General features: G+C 43.4%; 1 protein-coding gene across 1 annotated transcript; it reads left to right on the top strand.

Annotated features, from left to right (window-relative positions):
- Positions 1 to 1,271, top strand: LOC131641822 (uncharacterized; the record flags this gene model as incomplete). The annotated part of the gene is made up of 2 exons (XM_058912126.1): positions 1 to 518; positions 699 to 1,271. Coding segments are annotated over exons 1-2 (1,091 nt in total), but the record flags the coding sequence as incomplete, so codon positions are not given.
- Positions 1,272 to 1,836: the final 565 nt, after the last annotated feature.

Raw genomic sequence — 1,836 nt, 5'->3', positions numbered from 1 at the left:
ATGGCCACACCAGTGAAGACTGTTAGACGCAACCCCTCTTATTCTTTCCTGAATCCAAATCTGGATTCCCTTGGGTGTTTAGCAAAGAAGATTACGCCAGATGAGTCAACCAATTTCCGAGAAAAATATGGGTACATTCTGAGTCTTCTCAAGATGCCGTTCACCAAGTACGAGCAAGAAGGAGTTCATACTTTGCTTCAGTTCTATAATCCTTCCCTTCGCTGCTTCACGTTCACCGACTACCTCTTGGTCCCAACATTGGAAGAGTATTCCCTATTTCTTGGCGTTCCTATAAAGAAGGAAGTACCATACCATGGCGCCATGAAGGCCCCTGATTCCATTGAAATTGCTAAGGCTCTTTATTTGAGCAAATCGGTCGTGGAAGCAAATCTCACTAAGAAGGGAGGAGGTTTTGGTTTTTGCATGGAGTTTCTGGTCAAAAGGGGTTGTGAGGCTGCTGAAGCAAAGGAATGGGACACATTTAGGGCTATCTTGGCTTTAAGTATATATGGCATCGTGTTGTTCTCAGACGTTCCTAACTTTGTTGACATGAATGCAATTCATATATTCATCTTGCAGAATCCGGTTCCTACACTTTTGGGGGATGTTTATCACTCCATTCATCACAAGAATAGTCAGAAGGGAGGTAAGGGAGGTCTGGTTAGATTATGTGCTCCGTTGTTATACCGATGGTTCAGGTCACATCTGCCTGAGCGTGGCGCTTTCGTTGATAGTAGGCACACATCTAAGTGGGCTGAGAGGATTATGGGGCTGAGGGCTAAAGATATTGTCTGGTATAATAGCGCTTTAGATAACAGGGAAGTTATTATGAGTTGCGGAAAATTCAAAAACGTACCTCTCATGGGTCTTAGGGGCGGAATCAACTATAACCCCGTCCTAGCTAGAAGAACGTTTGGATATGCTTTTATTAGTCCACCAGAGCAAACAGAGATAGCTGAGAACATTTTCTATCATTCAGCCACCGACAATGGGCAGATGGCAGAAGCGGTACAAGCCTGGAAGAGTATTTGTTGGAGAGATAAGAAACATTTTGGTCAGCGAGATTGTGCTACTTATGAGGATTATACTAAATGGGTCGAATCTGTGGTTGCTGTTCAAGGGATGCCCTTCCCTCCCAAGGATCCTCTATACCCCCCTGCTGGTAAACAACCCAACATTGTCTCCATGCCTCGTTATAATCGAACTGTTGAGCAAAATCGGAAATTGACTGAACAAATGGAAACAATGAAAGTTGAGATGAATACTGCTAGGCAAGAGAAGCTTTCTGCTCTTCACAAGTTGAAAACAAGAGAAATAGAGCTTGAAGAAGTGTATGCTAGAGGAGGTACTTCTCAGAAAAGACCAAGAGTGACTATAGACCCTAAAACTACTGAATCTCAAGAGAAGAAGCTGAAGGAACATTATGAGGCCCAGTTGGCAGATTTGACTGAAAGACTCCAGATTCAGACTAAAGAAGCCAATTCAGAAAGGGCTCGTCGAAAGAAAGCAGACAAACTCTTGTTGGAATGCCAAGGGACCTTAGAAAAGTGCTATGAAGAAATCCGAAAGCTGAAGGGTCAAGTAGAAGAAAAAGGTCAAGGTAGCACCCAAGCTCAAGAGGAAGCCAGATGCTGGGAGTTAAAGAACCGCTACATGGAAACAATGCATTTCAGAAAGGACCTGCTGATTCAAGAAATCATTAAGAGACCAACCCGTGCTGAGACTAAAAAGCTTTTTGAAGAAATGAAGACCTGGAGCTATAAGAACATTGGAGATAGCCCTCTTCGTCATTTGGACATGGGAGATCCTGCTTAGTGTTGACTTTGTTGTAGAATC

This window comes from Vicia villosa, unplaced genomic scaffold, assembly GCF_029867415.1.
Source record: "Vicia villosa cultivar HV-30 ecotype Madison, WI unplaced genomic scaffold, Vvil1.0 ctg.004141F_1_1, whole genome shotgun sequence".
Taxonomy (NCBI): Eukaryota; Viridiplantae; Streptophyta; class Magnoliopsida; order Fabales; family Fabaceae; genus Vicia; species Vicia villosa.
This window is presented reverse-complemented; position numbering and strand designations above follow the sequence as displayed.